This window comes from Ambystoma mexicanum, chromosome 4q, assembly GCF_040938575.1.
Source record: "Ambystoma mexicanum isolate Mex_15411 chromosome 4q, UKY_AmexF1_1, whole genome shotgun sequence".
NCBI classification, from domain to species: Eukaryota; Metazoa; Chordata; class Amphibia; order Caudata; family Ambystomatidae; genus Ambystoma; species Ambystoma mexicanum.
Genome location: NC_090928.1, coordinates 117215848 through 117238065, shown reverse-complemented (window position 1 = coordinate 117238065; position 22218 = coordinate 117215848). Strand labels below are relative to the sequence as shown.

Here is a 22218-nt window from a genome sequence, read left to right as displayed (position 1 = left end):
TGGCCAAGATTGAAGCAGAAGGTAATCCTTTTAAAGGAATAAAATGGGTCATCTTGGAAAAAAGATCCACGATAACTAGAATGGTGTTGAATCCATTACATGGCGGTAGATCTGTAATAAAGTCTAAAGACAAAGTGTAAATTAACAAGGGGGGTCCTGGGAGTCCCTCTGCCAGACATTAGTCCTGGTTACGAGAGACTTACCCAGAGTCTTTAGGACCCCCCTTGTCAATTTGCAAAGACAAAGTGTGCCATGGTGTGGGTGGAATATCTAAAGGTTGTAAAAGACCAGCTGGTTTCTTCTTTTGGCTTTCGTTCTGGGCGCAGGTGCCACAAGACAGTACAAATGACTTTACATCTTTTCGCCAGGTGGGCCACCAGAATTGACTTTTAATTTTAGCTTCAGTTTTTGCAATACCTGAGTGCCCTTCCATCAGAGCTTCATGGTAACTGGAGATGACTTGGTCTTGTAGTTCCTTGTGTGGTAGAAATAGGCACCCTTGATAGTAAGGTAGGTCATTGACAACTGAATAATCTTGGCCCTTTTTAACTCAGTCCAGCAGGGCAGCTGAATCGAAAAGTTGTTGGATCTTTAAATGAATATCTCCTAAGGTCTGTAGAGTAGTTATCCCAAGAGTTCCTTCTTCAGGAATTATAGGCACCGGTTCCGGGTTCGAAAATGCTTCTCCCATCCCGATTCGGGATAACGCGTCTGCCTTACCATTCTTACAACCTGGTCGGTAAGTGATCACAAAATTGAATTCGGCAAGAAATAAGGCCCATCGAAGTTGACTGTGATCGGTGATTACAGTAATGGTATGCCTGGCACCGAGAAGATAATGCCGCCAAGCCTTGAAGGCGGATTTGATGGCTAACAACTCTTTATCGGTAACTGCATAGTTTAATTCGGGGGCCGAGAATTTTCTGGACCAAAATGCTAATGGATGAAATTCACCGGTTTCTGGATCCTTCTGGGGCAGGACAGCCCCCCCCCGATCTGCATTGGTTCTGATACATCTGTTCTTTTGGGAGTAACATTGGGTTTAACCAATACCCGATTCTCGAACTTAGCTCGATCAGCTTTTCTATTCTGAAGTCGGTGGTCTAGCTGGACCACTAAGTCTATATATTCTGCGCAATCCTGAGGTGGGTTCACAACTTGGGCCAAAACATCTTTGAGTTCACCCCGAAGTCCACGATGAAATAATGTAATTCGCTTTACCTCTGGCCATCCGGTTTCCACCACCAACCTATTGAAGGTTGCGATATAAGTTAGCAGGTCCTGGTTTCCTTGTCGCAGGGATAGAAGTTCGTTATCCAGGGCCTGTCCCTGTGAATGTCTGGCGAATAATCTTTCCATGCTCAACTGAAAATCCTGAAGAGGGTCATCCTGGTTGACTAATGGAATTGACCAATCCGCTGCGCTGCCACTAAGGTATGACAGTACAAAGGCTACTTTTGCTTGGTCGTTTGGAAAAGCTCTTGTTCTGCATAAAAAGTGCAAGCGGCATTGGTTCATGAACACAGCAAACCTTTTCGGGTCCCCAGCAAAGCGTTCGGGTGTAGCTAAAGGAATGCTCCCTGGTAGAACCACTTGCACAGGGCTGCTCGATGAAACGGGGGTTGAATTCCCCCCAAGTCCAGGTAGTGGTGTTTGCCCGGCTTGGTTTTGCAGCAGTTGTCTGGCAAGATCATCAGTGCGCTCCTTTGACACAATCAGTTCTCTCCTGAGGGCATTAGTTTCTTGGCGCGCGGAGTGCACTTCTGCCCTAAGTTCTCCTAACAATTGGGCTAGTTGGTCGGTTTCTGAGGTCTCCATTGCGCCCAGGTGGGGATTTGTAGATAGGCTTTATGTTCTGTTACGCTCACCTGGTTCCCACAGGGGCGTCGATCGGACCCGGACAGCTGCGGTCTCCACCAACGTGATGCGTAGTGAAGAGATGACAGTCTGGACTGGCCCGCCTAATCTTGTCTGCTGGACTTGTAGAAGTATTCTCCTGCAAGTGGAGAAAGGGATTTAGCCACACGTGGACTTAAGTGATGGCCCCCCAACAGTTATCGTTCTCCCCACTAATCACCTCCGATATTCCCTTTTGGTAACCTCACCTTATGTTTTTAAATGATGAGCTCTCCATCCTGCATGGCATGCAGGGGCGCGTAGATACCAGTTACTTCACTGGGTTGAAAGTACTGGAGGAGTTCCAGAGGAATATTGACTCCAGTGTCTATAAAGTTCAAAGAGTTCAATATGTCCGATGTTCACTCTTGTTCCATTCCTTCGTTAGGTTGCAGCTGGGTCCAAAAGAATTTTGCCTGGAGGCAGCTGATGGCGTTCAGGTAAGAGTCTGTATTACCAAACACTGTCAGGTAAGTAAAGTCTATGAGCCTGGCGCTTAAGGCGCCAGGACTGAATCCAAACAGCCCCCAGCCGGGGCTGTTGGGGTTTTAATGAGTATCTGGATGCCTGCTCCCTGGGCTGATGGACCCGATCCGGATGCCCGGGGTTAGGCATCATGACACGAGGGGAGACTAGTGACGCCATCTCAAACCAACATGGGTGGAATAAGGTCAGAGTGGGTCTATGATTTGACAAGGATTTGCCAAGCTTTTTTCATGTTTGACAATTAGGGCCGTTGATGTGTATTCCCCCCAATTATATTTGATCGATATTTGGTGCTTCATGTTGTCTCCATCTTGCCCTTAAATAAACATTGAATGTAAAACATAGATGATATTTAAAATACTACATTTTGAGGTGCAGCCAAGATTGTGGCTGGGTGAGACTGGCCACACCCTGACATAGTTGCAGAAGATATCAGCATCCCAAAAGACAACATGAGCCACAGGGCCAATAAATGCAATTGTACGGTCCAGAGGAAGCTTAGAGAGCAGTGGGGTCTGGGCGGCTGGCAACAGGCCCAATTGTGCTCAGGAGAGCGCGCTTGTACAGGGATCTCATGCTGGTTCCAGAGAGGGGAACCAGCAGTGTCCAGAGTGCAGTGTTCCATGCTCTGGAGGGGGCAGAGGCCAATACACTGACCAGTAGGGTGGGGTTGGAAGACACAAGCGCACTGATGAGAACCCCTGTGTCTTTGGTGACCAAAAGCAATAAGGAGTGCCGAAAGGGCTGGAACAGCGTACTGGAGATACGACCCATTGTCCTTAAGGCTTTGGAGGCCTGTTGAGGTTTGGTAGGCTTCCGGTGCCACAGATGTTGGGGAAGCACCATCTCTGCTTGACCTGAGAGGACTAATCAGCAATTAGGCCTCACAGAAAAAGCAGAGGGTTGCTTTGTGGGCTTTGCCAACAATCTAAGGGAAATTTTGCCATCACAACATACAGAAGAGCAAAGGTTCACTGAAGGCTTTTCCAAAGCTGAGAGGTTGGAGTTCCACTGTGGCTGCTGAGAATAAGACCACCCATAAGAAAATGTGTCTGCTGAGAAAAGCAAAAAAGCAGATTGCCAGAGCATTAGGCATCTGCTTGAAGGTCTGAAATCCACAATGAATGAAGAGTGGCTGCCAGCTGCTTGAAATTCAAGTTGTCACCTCTCAGCAGACAGAAGAGTGTGAGGGGGCGGGGGGCGCGACATATTTATTTATACTGCATTTGTTCGGCGCCTATATACAACAGAATGGTGTTATCAGGTGCCACAAGGCAACAGTGGGGAGGGAACAAGGGGAGCAAATAACAATGGCAAGAAAAGAACAGTAATATACAAGTGTGGTCTTACTGGGCTTTGTGGCATTAGTACGTGCAAGTGCAGGAGGGCAGGAGGGAGGGAGAAGGTATGGGCAAGTGCTGGTGCCCTTGCTGGAGCCTGAGACGGCAGTGCAAGAGGAGCCAGGGAGGAGGCCACTGGCTAAGTGCTAGGGCAGGCGAATCCCAAGCGTGGGATGCATTATCCGCCAGGCAGGGGGCCCGCAAGGTCAAGGCTGAGGGGAGTGGGGTGCTGGTGTTGACTAGGTAGAGGTCCTGGTAATCTGTGGGATTCATGAAGGGCCAGGCTGCCAGTCTCAGCAGCAGTGGGGTGATTAGCAGCGAAGGGAAAGGAGGTAGAGAAAAGCAGAGTTTTGCGAAGTTTCCAGAACTTAAGGAGGTCTGGCTCGAGTCCGAGAGGGGCATGGAGGCTGTTCCAAAGAGCGGCACCAGCCGAAGAGAGAGAGACCTGCCCCCCACTCTCTGCTTGGAGAAGCGTTTGACAAGCAGAGAGTTGGAATTAGAGGAGTGGAAGGCTCTTGCAGGGAAGTATTTCGGGAGGGAATCTTGGAGATAGCGTGGTCCCAGGCCCCAGAAAGCCTTGTGGATGATGCAATGGGTCTTGAATTTGATCCTCGCGCCCACCGGGAGCCAGTGGAGGGATTTTTGGGCTGGAGAGGTACGGTCCTTGGGCTTGAGGCCAAGGATAAGTCTTGCAGTCCTATTCTGCATTAGCTGAAGGGGTGTAGAGGAGAGGGGGAGATTGAGGAAGAGGTTGTTGCAGTAGTCCAGGCTAGAGAGGACCAGAGCTCTGGAGACGTTGAGCTTCTGGGGAAAGGGGAGGAAAGAGAGAATGCCTCTAAGGAGGTGAAGCTCTAAGTGAGCCTTATGGCAAGGTCCAAGATGTGAGAGGTGAAGGAGAGAACAGAGTCGAAGATTAGCCCAAGGTATTTGGCCCCACAGGATGGTGAGGGTAGAGGGCTCAAGGAGGGCGGCCACAGTGTTGAAGGGAAAACGGGTGCAGTGTCCCAATGGGAAGGCTCTCTGTCTTACTGGCTTTAAGACTGCCATCTATGCATGTTGTGCAGCTAACGATTTCAGTCAGACAATCGGGGATATGAAAGGAGGAAGAGGAGGTAGTAGAGGGACGTTTGAAGGAAAGCTGTGTCTTCAGCATAGCACTGGAAATGAGGGGAGAAGGAGGAGATCAGGTGAGCAAGGGGAGGGAGGGGACAGATAGATATGGAAGAGCCACAGCGATGTGATAGAGCCCTGGGGACACTGCAAGCAGAGAGTGAGTTGGTGTAGGAGAAAGGACCCAGTTGTAACTGGGAAGGGCAGTTAGTGAGGAAGGAGGTCAGCCAATCCAGTGCCGGTCCATGATGCCGAGGGTATCGCAGAGCTGTTTTATGAGGATAGAATGGTTGGCTTTGTCAAAGGCAGAGGGGAGGTCAAGGAGAATGAAAACAGCAGGGAAATCAGAGTCAAGATTTGCAAGCATGTCTTCGTGGATGTTCACGAGAGCAGTTTCCGTGCCTCTGGATGCCCGGGATCCAGATTGATGCCCATGGAGGCAATCAACAAGTTCAGTATGATCAATTGGGGGAAGACCAACTTTTTCAAGAGTTTACCCAAGAAAGGGGTGGTAGAGACAGGGTGACAGCCGGGCAGGAGGAGTCAGCAGACTGCTTTTTAGGAGAGGGTACACATTGGAGTGCTTGAGGGATAGTGAGAAAGAATCAATGGCGAAGGAGTGGATACAGAAGTCGGCATGAGCCGGGCTGAGAGAGAAGATGCTGTCCTTAATGGTTCTAGAAGAGCAGGGGGTTATCTATTTGGATGAGACCTTCAAAGAGCGAACAACTTTAAAAACCTCATAAGGTGCTATGGGCAGGAGGGAGGAGAATGGGGGATGGAGGAAAGGAGGCCAAAGGAGGCAGGGGAGCAGGAGATGGAGTGGGGATGGGGATGGGGGTGGTGGAGAGTGAGGACAGGATATTATGAGTTTTAGATGAGAAATGGGAGGCCAAAGCAGTGCAGAGAGACTGGGAAGGAAGGAGAGAGTTTGAGACTGCAGTTGGATTGGCGAGTTCCTTGCAGTTTTTGAAAAGTTCATCTGTGTTGTTAGTGGATCCAGAGATGCAGGCTTGGATGTGGGCCCTCCTCTTGGAGCGGATAGAAAAATAGGATTGCCTTTGGAGTAGGCGACCGGCCAGTTTGTCAGGGGGTGAACCCGAGGTTTGACATTTTCGGTTCAGCAACTGCACATGTTTCAGGGAAGCTAGATCAGAATCGTACCATCCGTTGCTCTTGGATGAAGGCTTCAGGCGGATCCTCATGACAGGGGCAAGGATGTCAAGAGGGTTATAGATGAGTTAGAGGGAGAGTCAGAAGCAAGGGTGGGAGGGGGGATGAAAGTGGAGGCAAAGGTAGCGACTGACACTCGCTTCATAAGTCGAATGACGGTGAAGGAGGCTGGCAGTACGGGAGGTGGCTCGGACAGAGGTGCCCAAAGTGAAAGGAGAAGAGAGAGTGGTCGGACCAGTAAAGGGGGTGGTGATTGGGTTATAGATGGGGATGTCGCCAGACATGAGGGCATCCACAGTGTGTCTGGCTGAGTGGGCAGGACCGGGAAGAAGAATAGTAAGAGAAAAAGTCACAGAACTGTACAGTAGCTGATTCAGGGGAGTCGAGATGGATATTGAAGTCACCAAGGAGGAGTTTGGAAGTAGAGGTCAAGAGGGAAGAGATGAGGTCGGCCTATTCAGAGAGGAATCGAGGGATAGGGTCAGGGAGCCTGCAGATGGTTGCAACGGTGAGTGAGTGAGAGAGAGTAGGTGAGACCCCGAGCCTACAGACAAGGCATTCAAAAGAGGTGTAGGATTGAGTAGAGTAGGTATAATAGAAGCAGGGACCCACTCAGAAAAAAATCAAGGCCAGTCCATCTCTGGGTCGGTTGGACCTGGGTTTGGAGAAGAGTTTGTAGCCCTCAGGAAGGAGAGTTTCAAGAGCAGTGACGGAGCTTGCATTGAACCACATCTTAGTAAGGGCGAGGACCTCGAGGTCAAAGTCTTCAAGAAGGAGACATATGTCAGAGGAGTGTTTGACAGCAGAACAAATGTTCAGAGTAGTTAAGTGAAGCTAATTACCACCTTGGAACATTTTCTGAGGAGGGGCACAGGGTCATGGGTACTCCCGTTGGTGGAGGTGGAGAGGTTAGTGAGGAGGAAGGAGGAGCAGCAGGGGAAGGAAGGAAGTTAATGAGAGAGGGCAGGCACCGGACAAGAAGTAGAAGAGTAGGTTGAGAACCTTGGCCCATGGTAGTGCCATTGTGATAGACATTAATGATGTATCTAGAGGATGAGAAGTATGCCAAGAGTACTCCCATAGAACGTAGCCGAAAATACTGAAGCCGAACACAGCAAGGCTGAAATGTTTGCATTTATTAAATGGCTTTCTTTTTTATATAAGTCCCCCGCTTTTGATGTTATGTAAGCGGGGGACACCCCTGCAACCCACAAAGTGAATAATGCCGAACTGGGTGTGCGGGGGACACCCCTGCAACACTGTTCGGTATTACTGGATTTGGCATTTTCTACTACCCCAAATACGGCACAAACGTGCATGCAGTTTTTTCCGATCATTTCGTCCGAACCGTTTCCCATCTAGTGCCACCATTAATGGGTGAAGGGGAGAGAGTGGAGACCATGTGCGGAGTCCATAGGTCCAGGGAGGGGACAGAAAAGAGGATGCCAGTAATAGTCTGCCTGGAAGGAGCATTGACATAGGTGTCACCAATAGGTAGGCCTGGTTTAGCAGCCAGGAGAGCTCTTTTAAGCTTTTCCTTTCAGACTTTGTGAGAGATATAGGATAGGTGATAGAATAGCAATTAGAATAAATGGGGAGAATATAGAGCACCATGTGGGTGGTGGAGGGAAGGAGGAGGAGAAGAGACATACAGAGGAGCTGCACAGTACATGAAATAAGCTCACCAGGCGGCATAGCAGCCAAACAGGCAAAGATGAAGGGGGTGCTTGAATGGGATATGCACAAGGTAGCAGAATTTTAAGTCCCCAGACTGTGGCAGCACTAAAATACAGCAGAAACAATGAATGCCCAGGTTTAGAGGCACATCAAAATTCAACTTTCCAACAACAATATTGAGAGCACCAATTGAAAACAGAAAATACATGGAAGTAACAATGTTTCAACAGGACACCAGAATGTAAAACAGCCCTAGATCCAAAATATAGTCTAATGCAACTATGAGTAAGGCATGGAGTTAAAAACACCCTTTAAAGCATAGACAGCTAGTTAGAAAAGCAGCTAACTTCGATTTTTACCCAATGTAGTTAAAGCACCTAGATTTAAGATTCAAAAGTACATGTAAAAACATACCTAGATTTGAGATTGCGAGTAAAAGTGAAGAATACCCAGCTTAGAAATAAGGTCAGATGCAGTAATGAGTGGGCCAACAGCACAAGAGGACTGTTGCCTATGTTACATGGGTTAGGCCGTTATCGGGGACACAGATTGCATTAGGAGACGAGGCAGAGCAAAGACAATGGGTTAGAGAACCCCAGGGAACAATGGAAGTGAAGTCCCTGAGGCATGAGGGAGAAGTCAGTGCAGGAAACCTTTAGCGTTCTAGCGTGTTGAAATAATAACAGTATTTGAGTGAGGCTGATTGTTAGTGAGGCAATCTGAGCTCCCAGGGAAAAAAATAAAATGTGCAGAAATGTGTTCAATCGCAGAAGCTAGAGACAAAGTAAGGGGGCATGCACGAGGGACGGAGAGTGGGGAGGCTTACCAGCTATGAAGCGCTGGAGGATCCGGAGAAGGCAGCAATGTCAAGTGTGAGGATGGAGTCCCTCAGGACCCTCCAGGAAGGAAGCACTTGCCCAGATCTGTCTGGGCCATACCCTAAGAGGCGGCCTTTTGAGAGGGCTGGTGATTGCCTGCCAGCTCCGCGGTTCACAGGGAAGGAAGTGGCTGCCCCAGCCAATCAGGCGCTCCCGGCTCTGGCAGATGAAGATCAGCCAGCAAGAAAGGCCGATCCAGGCCTCCATGTTTAAATGGCTGGTGCCGCAGTAAAATCAATTGTGGCCCCACGCGGCATGCAGACCTCTATCTGCAATCCCTCCACAAGAGTGGGCTCAGAGGTAATGAAGAAAGACCCCAGCAGGGGTGAGCAGACCCTTAAGAGGGGCAACCCCTTGAGGGGGCTGCGATCGCCTGCCGGCTCTGGAATACACAGGGAAGGAAGTGACTGCCCCAGCCAATCAGGCGCTCCCGTTGTGAGATGAAGATCAGCCTGCAGGCTGATCCAGGTGGCCCTGTTTAAATGGTCCACGCCGCAGTAAAATCAATTGTGGCCTCACACAGGATGCAGACCTCCATCTGCAATCCCTCCACTAGAGCAGGCCCAGAAGTAATTAAGATTATTGCCTCTCTAACAAGGGGATTGGGTGGTAACTGTACAATCTGGGATGAGGTACCCGTTAAGAAAGGCTTCACATCATTTCTGTCTCCATTCACTCCGATACTGGGTACCTGCTTTTACCCTAGGGTAGAAGGCAGTGTCACAAGATGGAAGAAGGGTGGATGTTACAAATTAGGGGTCATGTTTGTGCCGGAGAGATTAGGATGTTTCAAGACTACAGTTTTTTCTGGAGCTCAGGAAACAGACTTTTAGAGTGAACATTGGGCCTTGCAGTGGGTAGTTAGACTGGGACGATCAATTACACAGACACCATTTAATAAAGTTTTGCAACAAGCCACAGGGATGAAGGGACCCATCTCCAAAACCTATAAGACTGTAAAATTCCGGGGATGTCACCAATACAGATATATGTTAGCTTGGCAAAGGGATTCATCCACAGAATTTGATGTTGACACATGGCATGAAAAAAAGAGGGGTGCCCATAAGACAACCATATTGGACCAAGCATTTGATGTCCGGTAAAGACTCTGCTATTGCTTATACCCCAATACCCTAACCAGTTGTGTCCGTTTGGGAGGGGATGTGGGGAAAGAGGTACGTTTGACCACATATGGTCAGAGTGCCACACGCTATCCGAGTTTCGGCTCAAGGTTAGATCAACTATAGCTAAAATAGTGGGATGTAATGTCCAAATGACATGTTTTCACTGTTGCCAACTGTGAAGAATCCTGCAGATCCCTCATCAAACCCCTTCCTAAAGTCTCCTCCCAGGTGGCAAGGAGAGGGCAGATGCTTCCAGATCTGAATACTGGTGGTGTAGTAGTGCAGGAGGATCACCCGGCTGGAGATAAGGACCAGGGTAGTGAGGAGAGCCCGTGGGACGAGACAGTATTTTTCCTCTGAAAGGGATTCCTTTACCATCATGCCAGAGAAAGTAATGGCGTATTGTCATTTTAACATCTCCCTCCCGTCAAAGCTGAGATGGTAAATTCTAAGTTTGCAACATCTGAACTTATTACATCAAGAGAACCAATACCTTTTATCCCTAAAATCAAATGCCCTGATAAATACCAAAGGTGCACTCCTGGAAATAATGGAAATGTTGCTTTATCTACATCATCTTCTTCTAATAAGGTTAAAACCGACAATCCCTCTTTTGAAAATACTAAGGGAATTAAATCTGCCCATAATTCTATAAAAGAAGTAGAAAAACATAACTTCACTAAAGTGAACTACATGTCCCATAATGCCATAGGGACTAACACGAAGAAGAGGGCTGCAGAGGCATGCCGAAGTGAAGGACTGGCAAGTAGGCCTAACCACCTTTGCCAGGGTCAGGCAATTAACAAGTACCTGCATCTGAAGCTAATTGCCCCACCTGAGAGGCACAAAAGGCTGCAGCCGGTGGGGGAAGTAGAATGGAGCTGCAGCAGGTACCGGAAGGCTGGCAGTAGTAGTGGAAGAAGGAGGAGAGCACGAGGCTGGCAGTTCATGAGGAAGTGTGTTCACTTAAGGGACGACGGGGCAAAAGCAAAGCAGATTTCACCAGCAGGTCCTGAGAGAGTCCTGTGTTCATAAACCCTGCTGTGACATGGCTGCATGTGTCGAGGTTGTCGGTCCCAAGAGTGTGCAACGTAGCAGCTGAGCCCGAAGAAGTCAGGAAGTGGACGCAGCCTGAAAGCATAAGGGTTCCTGGAGCCGGTGACTGAAGCTCTGCATGCAGGTTCACTTTGAAAAGCATGCAGTAATTGTTAACAACTTAATGATATCTTGCGTAAGCGTGGAAGCAAGGAAAAGTTGTTCATTGCTTTGAAGAGGTCAGCTAACAATGAGAATGTATCATGCGTAGCTAAGGCCAGTCGGAGTGTTTGTGTACAAAAGAAGTCTTTCATTTTCATTGTTGAAACGTTACTGGAGTGGTAGCGTGTCTCCACTTAAGAAGGGAAATGCTTTCCTGGATCACAAAGAAACAAAATGCAAAGAGCAAGCATTGTCCAAGCCAGTAGATAAATCCTTCCTAGAGTGAAACTGGCACAGTTAAGAACTATTCACCCTCATTTTGAGAGTGTTGAAGTTGTTAAAGGTTCAGTGTCCTCTGGATAACAAAGTTTGACTTTGTTATCCTAGGTTGAAAGTGTGGCAATACAGCTTAAGGGTAACTACTGGAACCATAAAGGTGGGAAGGGAGCTGGGTGCTGTGAGAAACCTAAGGGTATTCTTACTCCTACTCCCCCTGAATATTCTTCTCAGGTGGCCAGGGGACAGCCACCGCCGTTGGTTCCAGAACCTGGGGGTGGACAAGTGAGGGAGGATCACCTGGGTGGAGGGTCCTTGAGGATTGGGAGTGAGGTAGCCACGGGTGAAATGCAGTATCCCCCTTTTCCTACTGATGGCCAATCTACCCTTACCGCTCCCACAACCTCTTTAGGTTGCGGTAAAACATCTTCCCTCATTTTCCCACATCTATCATCTACTGGTACAGAGACGCAGCATTCCCCCTTCCCAGTTATACATCATCACACTCTTCTCTCAGCCTTTAGGGGATATTTTCAATCTCATCTCGTTCCCCTGTCCCCATTAACAACATGTACTGGGACGAGGAAGAGGTGACCGGGAGTTATAGATATTACCCATAGGGACAACACTGCGCAGGGAGAAGCTTACTACACTCCCCCAGTAGGCTGCCCCTTTAATAGAGTCAGGCGAGGTCAGGCACTTAACAATCATACACATGTGTACTCGATTAAACATCACTCCAGGATTCACCAGGAGAGAAGAGGTCGTAAGGGTCAGGCATGTCCGATTAATTGGCCCAATAAAGGTTAGACAAGGGAGGCCAAGGACTCGCACCTGAAGCCCCTTAACAGCCCTCAGGGTTTATAAAAGGTGGGACATTCAACACTGCACTGAGAAGCAGTTTGGAGAGCAGAAGGGTGGCTGCCTGGCTGCGTCCAGCAGGGGATCCCTTCTCAGTCGCAAGCCAGATTTTGAAAGTAAAGCAGAGCGAGCTGGGGATGCTGACTGGACCACAAGAGCCAAGGAGCAGGGAGCTGCAGGAAGTGAAGCCTGGAAAATACTGTAGACGCTGACCCAGTGTTCGTGAGGGGCTGCCATGTGGCTAGGGAGCAGTGTCTGCAGGGAGGCAGAGGGAGGCAGACTGTGACCTGCTGGCAGAGTCCAGAGAAACGCTCGTTCCCTTGGGACATTTACTGGTCCTAAGGGTATCTGAGGAGCAAGTGGTGAGACCTTGACACAGTATCCAGAGGAGACAACTTGCCAGCGCTGCGCTTCACGGTGAGTTTCGTGAAAGTGAAGAAAGAAACTCAGGTGCGTGCGGGTGGCTGGAGCAGAAAGAGACAAGATTTACAAGTGGCACAAAGGTAAAGAAAGCAAGAGAAACTAAAGAGAGCGGAAAGCAAGATGCGCTAGCAGCACGGAACTAAAGAGATAAGAGGAAAGTGAACTTTAAAGAATATAAGGTAAAAGGGTGCAAGCGACCCAACAGACTGAAAGTGAGAAAGCGAGAGAAAGCCAAGAGAGGGTGCAAGCGACTCAAACAGGAAAGGGGGTGCGAGTGACCCGATAGACTGGAAAAGTGAAAGTAAAAGCAAGAGAAAGCAACAAAAGGTTGCGAGCGACCCAAAAGCAGGAAAGAGGGTGAAAGCGACCTGAAAGCAGGAGAAGAGGGTACGATTGACCTAAAGGCTGAAAAGGGAATGTGCAAGAGGCACGACAAAGAGAAAGGAAGGTGCAAGGGTGCACAACTAAAGGAACAGAGTAACAGATTGTGCCAGGGGCACTAGAAAGACAAGAGGAGTGTGCAAGAGGCACAGTATATGGCTGGGTTAGAAAATAAACTGCTTCTTCTAGAAGAGAGAGTGATGGACGGCCCTTAGCGGCCTGACAACAATTTCAATAAAAACCCTTGAACTACCTCTGGCAGTTGGTGTGTTCTTTATGCCATCTATGACAATTTGGAATTTGAAAAAAGGGCAATAGTGGAAATATTGACGACTGATATTTCAAAACTTTCATCTCTCAAAAGAGTAACTAGGAGATTACAAAGCAGGCAAAATACCTTCAGCTGCATGCTAAGTAATAATCTTACAGCGTCTCATCACTCATGTAGCAATGAAACCGGCTTTGTGTTCAACCAGCAATCTAAAGTACATAACATGTTTCAAAAAGCAATCATATAAAATAGTAATACAAAGACTTTCCACGTAAAAAAGCCTAATTTACAAATGCTAAATTGCCCCTTTACCTTAAAGAGATTGGTAACGTTATCAAGGCAATACATATTCACTAACCTCTAGAATGAAGTATGCCTGTTTGTCTCTCAGAATGCTGTCTTTTCTCAGAATACACTTCACCCTCATTCTTTATGTTTAACGAAACACCTTGAGTTATTAACAATGACTGAGTATCCACAGGCTCTGCATTCAAAAGAAATACTAAGTGAAACATTTCAAAGACATCACATTGCTTGTAAAATCGAGTTATCTTGCATGCAGCAAAAGTCATATTTGTTTATTCTTCTTGTACAATTACTCAATTACTTAAGCTGTGAAAGGGGGGCTTAGTTTGTGTTATGCCAGACTGCTCCTTCTATTTTTACTTTGCTGGTTTTGTCGTACGTAATGAATTTCCTACAAACCCCAAATTGTTTTAAAATATAGAACATGTTTTTGTGTTGTCGAATAGGATCTAGTTTCATCTTTGTCTCCTCCTTTTAACCATCCCTGATCCAGGTTTGCTTGTGTAGATCGTAAAGCACTGCTTTATTACATGACATTCATTGGCGGCTGGCGATTCTTTTTTTAATTGGAGGGGCACAAACATTTTTCAAGAATGTGTGCGAGCGACCAAGCCATTATCCCTACGTGACAACACTCATATTGGCTTTGTTCACAATGGCAGTAAAAATGCTAGGCCACTGTTACATGTCCACACTTGCTGCACCAATATAGGCAGTATCCCCATGTAACACTCATGTTAGTTTTACCCACAATGCTAGTAAATCACAAACTTTCAGTTTGAGACCAAGAGGAGACCCCCCTCGCCCATCCTTCAGTGGCTCTCATCTCGCGCCCAGAAGCACACAGATTTATACACATTCAGGCATATGCTACAAGATACACACCGCACTTTCATTCACATGCACACAGCCACACTGACACAGACACAACCACTTTCATGCATGCACGCATACATACAAAGTTTTTGTTTTTCCTTACCTGCGCCAGTTCTGAATTCCAGAAATTCATTTACACGCTGCTCCAGAATGGCCTTCAGGCTCCCATGCACCCGGCAGTCAGGAATCAGGAAGCAGGGGGGTGTGTTAAGCAAACCATCCTTCATGGATGGTGGTGTCGGGGTGCAACTAACTCATGCCCTAGGCCATCTGAAAACAGGAGTCCCCTACATACTTTCGGACATGTAGTTCCCCAGGCTGCATTCCCATCGGCCCATGAGAGCCAAAATGCTCCGGGCTTTACCTGACGTATTGGGTTTGCGGGCTGGGATACTGTAAATCAAATCCAGTCCAGAAAGTTGTTCTCAGCTGTTTGCTGGGTTCTGAATCGGCAAGCTTTGGATGGCTTCTCCATAATGCAAGGCAGGTCAACACTCCATCGCTTATTACGGGTGAGGTGCCCCTGTTGGTCGTCCATGTAGTTTGTGATATCATTTTTTTTAAAAAAATTGCATTTTTTAAAGCGCTCACAAAGCCCGAGGTCATCGAGCCCCTGTTACCGAAATATGTCTTAGTTGTATAAGGCGCTTAATACCCGGAGGTTTATAATCGCGGACCCGGGATCGAACCTGTGTTGCTTCGTGTCGTCTTGTTTTCAAGGCGAGCATGTTGCTGTGAAGAACTCTCAGAACAGTGAATATCCATTTCTATGGCACAATTGAAGGTGTATGCATGTATGGGAAATTATTCAGCTACATAGAACCACTGGCAAATGCACTCCATTGCCTTCTAAACTTTAATGTTTAAGCCTGTTGCGCCATTACAGGATGGGAAACACCAAATGCAAATTGAGCTTGGCCCACCGCAAAATCGAAGTCCAGTCAAGACTGTTAGTTCACATAGATTCTGTATGGGACCACAGTAACCCCAGAAATGTTTCAACATAATTGGCAGTCAGACACATGCAGCTTGGGTCTCTAGGAGCAGCACGCTGAAGCCCACATCTGGGCATACCTGTGCCACTTGCCACGTACCAGAATTAAACAGTTATGAATATAAAATTCTGAAGCCCATTGAACAAGGGACTTACCATTAATATTACTGTACCCAGACCCCAGAAAAGATTTTGAAGTGAGGGAATGGTACTTCCTCCCTCGCCCCCCTCCCCCCAAGTAATTTTATTATTTTACACAGCACTGGTCCTTTGTTCAGATTTGTTTGCACCTAGTAGTTCATGGAGATTAAAAACATGCATTTTTATTTTAAAGTTTTTCTTAAAATCAATCATTACTATTATATCTCCTTCCTGTGCCACTCCTGTGGTTATACCTCTGATCCGAACAGATCTGTGAAGCTATGTGGGGGGAAGCAGGTAGCAGCATCCTCTGTCTCTCTGGTTTCCTATTTTGATGCTGGTACTGGTTTTGCTTTCTGGGAGAAGAAGCGGGTGGGCTGGTATGCTGCTTGTCTGTACGGCTGACTACACTATTGATATATGTTCTTTCAAATAAAGAGTTGAGAACATCAAACTGCAGAGGAAGACTTATTTGCCAAAAGACTTGGCTGTGCAGTTCATAGAGTGCACTCCCCTGGAGCTCCATGAAGTGCGTATGCAACCAATAGCATTGTGACAGCGTCTGGGTGTAGGTGCAGATAATGCAGAAGGATGCAGCATGGGAAACATTTGCGTGAACAGGGTTTAAGTGGGGAACCAGAAGAAGGCCCCTAATTACATGCAGAAAGCCAGTAAACCTATCCGCAGTTGTCTGGCCAAAGCAGTGGGGACAAATTAAAAATTGGGAATTTGGGAACGTGGGGTGAGCCCGAGTTAACTGGAGCATCATGAACAGAGGGGGCCACACAGGCGCAGGTGATAAGAGGGTAAAGAAGACCAGAGTAGTATGAGCCTTTAGTACAAGAGTATTAGCTTGGAGGCCAGTTCTTTGAATGAGCAAGGGCACCATCCACAGGAACACATTTGGGGCTCACGTGACGAATCTCCCGATATAGTCGCTTCTCCGTTGGAGGGGGACCCTTCCCAAGGGACCAGGGAGGTGGGGCCGCTACTCGATAGTCCCCTTGGGGGTGGTACTCAGTGGGAGGGCATCCCATCTGTGGGAGAAGTGAGGACTATCAAGGGAGAAAGCGGTATGTACACCATCATGCTGCAAGATATGATTCATCCAACCATAGAATAGGGCCTAAGCACCCCCACCCTCTGTCTCCTCTTTTCTCAACTAATTTCCTCATACACAGAAGCTATGTATGTCAGTCAGATGATACTGTGACGAGGAAGAGTGACATAAGAGTGAGTATGGATGACTCAAAAGTACCAACACCAGGAAGAGCAGGGCGATGAAGAGCCGTACGTGGATCCGATATGAATGTACTAGCTACTTGAAGCTAGAAAGTCAATCCGCCATAAAAACTAACAGAGGACTCAACGTCAGTGCTGCCCCAGAGGAGAATTGCGCTTAGGAGCGAACAACGCGCAGAAAGGACACGCTGCAGACCCGAACACCTGGAGTAGGAAGGTGGGGGATGAGAAACCAGGGAAGAGCCACGACTTAACTGAAAGCAGGGGAACCCGACGTCTGGTGGCAGAAAGGCGCCACCCGAGTGGTCCAGGCAAGACCCGACCTGTGCGGAGAAACCAGTGTGGTGGAGGCGACGAAGGAAGACCACAAGAGCCCAGGGAAAGGAGCAGAAGCTTACTAGTGTTGCCGAAGCCCGGAACTCTTGCGGACCAAGTTTAGAGATACGTAGAGGGGCACCGGGAAGGCACTGGGAGACCCAAAAAGCTGTGGTTGAAGGATATTCCCCTATTATTTGGGAACTGCCTAAAACATCCCAAAGGAGGGAGTCATCTTGTTAGAAGCAGGGTGTAGTCTACTTTATAGGTTTCTTTTGAAGTGTAAGGGACGGAAATAGCTTTGGGACATAGGACTATTAGTTTTTGACAGACTTTCTGACGTTATCCTTCGTTTTGGTTGAGGCAGGTAAATGGAAGTTATAGGGACTGTTATGGATTTTCCTCATTTTCGGTTCAATAAAAGTCTGTACCAACAAGCATGACCCCTTTGTCTCCCGTGTCTACTTCTGCACCCTTACACTCAACCTCAGACCCAGGAGGAAAGGGGCAGGAGTATTATGTGTGTCCCACTGTGCTGATCAGAGTGGATTATGAGAGTCTAAGGATGAAGTGCTGTCCTGAACCCTCAAACATAGCTAGAAACAGCAGAGGTAATTCCAGGCATTGTGTGCCAATTTACAATTGTCAAAATCTGAATTGGAAACAACCCAATTATTGCAGCACTTTAGGACAGATCTGTTGCCTCCCTTTTGAACAAAAAACAGATCACCTAACAAGAATGACATGCACAAACGCCATCACAATTCCCCCCGTTGCAACTAATTTTCCTTCCATGTGCTTGTAGAATCTATTTTTCCACTTTCCCATCATCTTATCCTCTCGTTTCTCACTTACTTTCATCCAGCAGATAAGGTCTGGACGCTGCTGTGTGAGGCACAGTACGCCATGCCAAAGACAGGCCAGGCACTCTAAAACAAATATGGTGGTGATTTGCTGCATTATAAATGCAAATTACCTTCCCATACCAGAACGCAGAGGACAAGCAACTGATTCCTAAGAAGGAGTTCTTCCTCAAGATGGGACTCAAGTGGGGACACTGGTGTGAATGAAAGCAAGGATTCCTTTGGGGAAGAAATGAGTGGACTAACTAAAGTAAAATAGCAAATTACTTACCCCTGGTAATGTTCTTTCTACCTGAAGTTCCTTCCACAAATTCCTCATCTTTGATAGAACGATATCCTGCTTGCAGTCTCTGAACATTTATCGACAGCAGAGGGTGCTGTGTGGCATTGAGTCAATGTCCGTCGACAGTTTCCATTACCACGTCCGAAAGGGACATCGAAGATCGTATAAATAGTGTGCACTGCGCACGTTGCTTTAGTACAGCTTTTCCACATGCACAGCAAGCTCTCAATGCTTCGAAGTGCCTTAGCTATTCAATCTACGCATTTGTTTTTGAATCATCAATAAGGTCTATGCCGAAATCAGGCTATAAGATGTGTGGACGGTGACTCGAAGATGCTGATCACGGATCCGCACAGAATGTGTCTCTGGTGCCTCAGCAAAGAGCATGAGGTTATCGAGTGCGGCTCCTGTCAGTCGATGACCAGCCAGGCCTTAAAAGAGAGCAGGCTGAAACTCACCCTAGGTCGGTCAGTTTCTAAATCTCCGTCCTCCATCCCCTCGAAGAGGAAATCTTCTGAAGGCAGGAGTTCTACAGGGAACAAATATCCAGAAAGTTCTAAAAAGAAGCTCCAAAGACTACAAGCGGTCGAGATCTAGTAATTCTTTGTCTTTACAAAGAAAACTGAAGAAGCAGCATCAATGATCCTCGTCTTCCGACTTCTCATCTGACAAGAGACAGGTACGTTTTCTCGAGAAGACTGACTCGGCGGCCGAATGGTAAAAGTTCTGTCGGAAAAGGATGGCTGTTTTTTTTTTAAAGCAGCCCCTTCTGGGCCCTCGAATGAGCCAAAAAAGGCTAACGAACTCACATCGCCCATTAAGGCCAGCAAGGAATAGTCAAAGGCTTCGACCTGCGTGCCCAAAAGCCTGAGTTGTAAAGCCTCAGGGATGCCTTCTCAAGTACCGTCAACATTGTCGATCACTAGGGCAGCATCAAAGCCAAAGGCTTCAGTAACTTCTTTGACGAATGACTAGACGTCGAATAGTCCTTCGATGTCGACCTCGCATCCAACTGCAAGCTTTAAACCGCAAATCGAAAGGATTTTTTCAGATCCTCTTGGATTTATTTTTGAGGAGGATAAAGTAGATGACAGCGTTGTACCCTTCAGGTTGTAACACCTAATGTCCCAGAAGAGTTGATCTCTGATCAGTCTTGGCACCAGTGGTTCGCAACACCTCTCCTGAGGCGGAATTTAACACATCTGACATAACTGGAACAATAGGGATCCTACTCATTTTTATTAACTGAACTTGATGTAAAATAAAAGTATAAAGCATTGGTTGAATATTTCACCCTGAGAAAGGTAGTGCCATTAACCACCCAAAAATAAAATTAGTAGAAGGAAATTGATGAAAGTTGTAAGTTGTACTGTCAGGACCCGTTACCCTCCTCAACCATTATGGCAGCGGTGGAGAAAAAGAGGAAGACTGATAAGTCCCACATCCAAGATGGCGCTGGATTGCTCCTCCATTGAGATATGGCAACTGCGGTCTAGAGTATTTCAAAATGTCGAAAAGCAAAGCTATCAGTCACTCAGAAACACTCAAGCAGCAGTATAAGTAACATACCCCCATGAGGCTTGTCCGTTGTTTCTTCCTTGATCCAACGCTAGTTTTCCTCTAAGCTTACTTTCCTGAAATTCTCTGTGACTTTTCCTTTCTCCCTACCGTCTCGCTATCTGCCCTTTTGTTCCCTTTAGCTTCTTTCTCTGTTCCTTCGGGAAGATTCCTTCGAGAGACGTCAGGATCTTCCTTCCTTTTCCAGAATGCAACTCGTTCACCACGGCCTTCCAAGATCTTCCTTTTGCGCAACACGTTCCCCCACATCCATGAGACCTTTGACTTCTCCCAATGATCTCTTCCTGGACTGCCTTTTCCTTTTATACGCCTTCCCTGCGCCACGTCTTCCTTTTCTGTGTCATGCCGCGATATCCCTCATTGTAATCCGTTTATTTCCAAAGTGCTACAGTATTGCAGCTCGTTGGCATTGCTAGTGAATTACACTTGGTATTCAGCCTTCAATCCTCTCTGTGCGCTCTCTGAGCCAGTCAGTTATAACACTTTTATTTGCTTCTATTCATTCATTTAACACCGAGTCCTATTAACCAGGGCCTCACGTCAGCTCTTACCTTTCCCTCCTTTCCTTCTGATTTCTGGACAACCTTGCGGCATCAGATTCCGTTCTACAAAGAAAACACCTGCCTGGGAACTGCTCCAGCATTTTCCCATTAGGCTTTATTCCCTAAGAGGGTTTCCCAGACCCCCCCACCGGGCTCTGATTCCACCACTCAGAAACCGGCGAGGGGTGTGGAAGACTCCCTACTCTCATCCCAGACAGTATTTCGACATCCAGGTAAGGTCCATATATTTCTGTATAATCATGTGTTACATGGTTATAACAGAAAGCAACACCATACATACAATGGTCCAGCAAATCAAGCAGTTGCTTACTGGGATGCAAAACTTGACTGCTGAGGTAAAAACACAAGGCAGAAAATTCTGTACTAAAACGATGGCGACCTATCCTCAGGTGCCTTTAGGTGTGCTTCCATGCTCCTTTCCTTGTGGGAAATATGATGGTAATCCCCGAAAACAGAGTTTTTAGACTCCTGCATTGTTCAGTTTTCATTCAAACCCGCATATTACCCAACAGATAGGGCCAAGGTTGGCCATATCATATCAATCTAACGGAGAGTGCTTTGGCATGGGCCACACCGTTGATGACGACTAAAATCCACATACGATTCCTATACTGGGCTCTCCAACAGTTTACAGGCTATGTTCGGAAGGCAAGAAATCATTATTTCAGCACAAGAACGATAATTAGATTTTAGGCAATGACCAATCGAAACTTTGATGTACATAACCCAATTTAAACAATTAGCACATGAATCAGCTGTGCCCAATGATGCCTTAATAACTATTCGGTCATGGACGCAATGAAGAACTGAAGGATGAGGTGTCCAGAGTACCACGTCCAGGAAATCGAGCGGAAATTATTATTTTAGTTATGCAATTAGGCTACAGTCTCCAAGAAAGACATGCTGAGAAAAGAAAGGGAAAGACTCTACGTAATACAGTAGAAGCCCAAATAATTCCCTAGAGTATCGAAGAGGATGAGTCCATGCAAATAGGAGCGGCTAGAGGACCATTATCTTCAGAAGAAAGACCAAGACTACGCAATCTAGGTCTTTGCGTGTATTGCGCAGCTAATAACCATTTAGTCAAGGACTGTCCCATTGCACCACCGAGATGAGCGAGAAGGGAGTAGTTTCTTACCTGTAACTCCATTTCTCCAGCGTTGGTATCTTTCATGGATTCACATTCTTAGAATATTCCCCGTCGTCAGACTGGGAACCCTCGGTACACATATATAGTCGTTTCCTATAGGAAAAACTTCCGACACTTGTGTGTCCTATCCACATCTACGTCCTCTCCGGGGCCGTCCACGCATGCCCCATAGGACGTAATGGTATAAAAGCCCCGCCCCCGCGGGTCCCGTCAGATTTCGACCCCTCCAAAGTAGAAGGGGGGAACCTGTTTATGCACATATCTTGTACATTGCATTTCGGGGAGGCTGGTGGGTGCATGTGAATCCATGAAAGATACCAACGCTGGAGAAATGGAGTTACAGGTAAGAAACTACTCCCTTCTCCAGCATTGGATCTTTCATGGATTCACATGCTTAGAATAGATTGTATAGCAGTATCCTAGAAGGAGGTGAGAATGCAATGCAACATACATCACAAAAACAAACCACTCCCAGTCCAAATATATATATATATGCACGTAAGCAGCAACATATTTTCTGATATAATCATATTCATAATACATACATATATATATATATATATATATATATATATATATATATATATATATATATATATATGTATATTTAAAGCCGACACATCAAGGAAAAAACCAACGTCGGCAAGGTAAAAGACAACAGCTTCACCATATTTGGCTTACCTCATTGAAAAAGATGGCGCAGCACTGCCCTTCCCATCTGTACTTCATCCGCATGCTGCCTTTCCAGGCAGTAATGGCGTGTGAACGTGTGTGGGACTGACCATGCCGCCGCCTGGCAGATGTCTGTCAGAGG

At 47.0% G+C, this 22218-nt stretch overlaps 1 protein-coding gene across 7 annotated transcripts in view; it reads right to left on the bottom strand.

Annotated features, from left to right (window-relative positions):
* Positions 1-22218, bottom strand: part of LOC138467522 (zinc finger protein 568-like) — a 779018-nt gene that overhangs the window by 216865 nt on the left and 539935 nt on the right. For 6 of the 7 annotated variants that reach the window (XM_069607624.1, XM_069607623.1, XM_069607618.1 and 3 more), the window contains one exon: positions 13452-13577. The exons of the other annotated variant lie outside the window; for it this stretch is intronic. In XM_069607624.1, the coding sequence (XP_069463725.1) occupies positions 13452-13577 (126 nt within the window). The remainder of the gene's footprint in view (positions 1-13451; positions 13578-22218) is intronic. 7 annotated transcript variants of the gene reach the window in all.